The sequence below is a fragment of the Pterocles gutturalis genome, unplaced genomic scaffold (assembly GCF_000699245.1).
Source record: "Pterocles gutturalis isolate BGI_N339 unplaced genomic scaffold, ASM69924v1 scaffold8505, whole genome shotgun sequence".
Classification (NCBI taxonomy): Eukaryota; Metazoa; Chordata; class Aves; order Pterocliformes; family Pteroclidae; genus Pterocles; species Pterocles gutturalis.
In genome coordinates, this window is record NW_010140700.1 from 2338 (window position 1) to 2787 (window position 450).

Sequence of the window (450 nt, forward strand, 5' to 3'; positions counted from 1 at the left end):
CGGCAGAGCTTGGAGCTGGATCTTGGTGACGTCCAACGCTTGGGGCAGGGCCTGGAGCTGGATGTTGGCCACCTTGGAAGGTTGTGGCAGGGCCTGGAGCTGGACATTTGTCACCTCACCGGCCTGGAGCTGGATGTTGGTGACATCCAAGGGTTGTGGCAGAGCCTGGAGCTGGACACTTGTCACCTCAGTAGCTTGGAGCTGGATGTTGGTGACCTCCAAGGCTTGGGGCAGGGCCTGGAGCTGGACATTGGCCACCTGGTTGGCTTGGAGATGGACGTTGGCCACCTCGTTGGCTTGGAGCTGGACACTGGCCACCTCGTTGGCTTGGAGATGGACGTTGGCCACCTCGTTAGCCTGGAGCTGGACGTTGGCCACCTGGTTGGCTTGGAGACGGAAACTGGCCACCTCGGTGGCTTGGAGATGGACGTTGGCCAGCTCAGTGGCCTG

The 450-nt window shown here is 61.3% G+C and overlaps 1 protein-coding gene across 1 annotated transcript in view; it reads right to left on the bottom strand.

Annotated features, from left to right (window-relative positions):
• Positions 1 to 378, bottom strand: part of LOC104469311 (periaxin) — a gene marked incomplete at both ends in the record, with an annotated part of 2698 nt that extends 2320 nt beyond the window's left edge. Inside the window, 1 exon segment of the mRNA XM_010083770.1 lies at positions 52 to 378. Within this exon segment, the coding sequence (XP_010082072.1) occupies positions 52 to 378 (327 nt within the window).
• Positions 379 to 450: the final 72 nt, after the last annotated feature.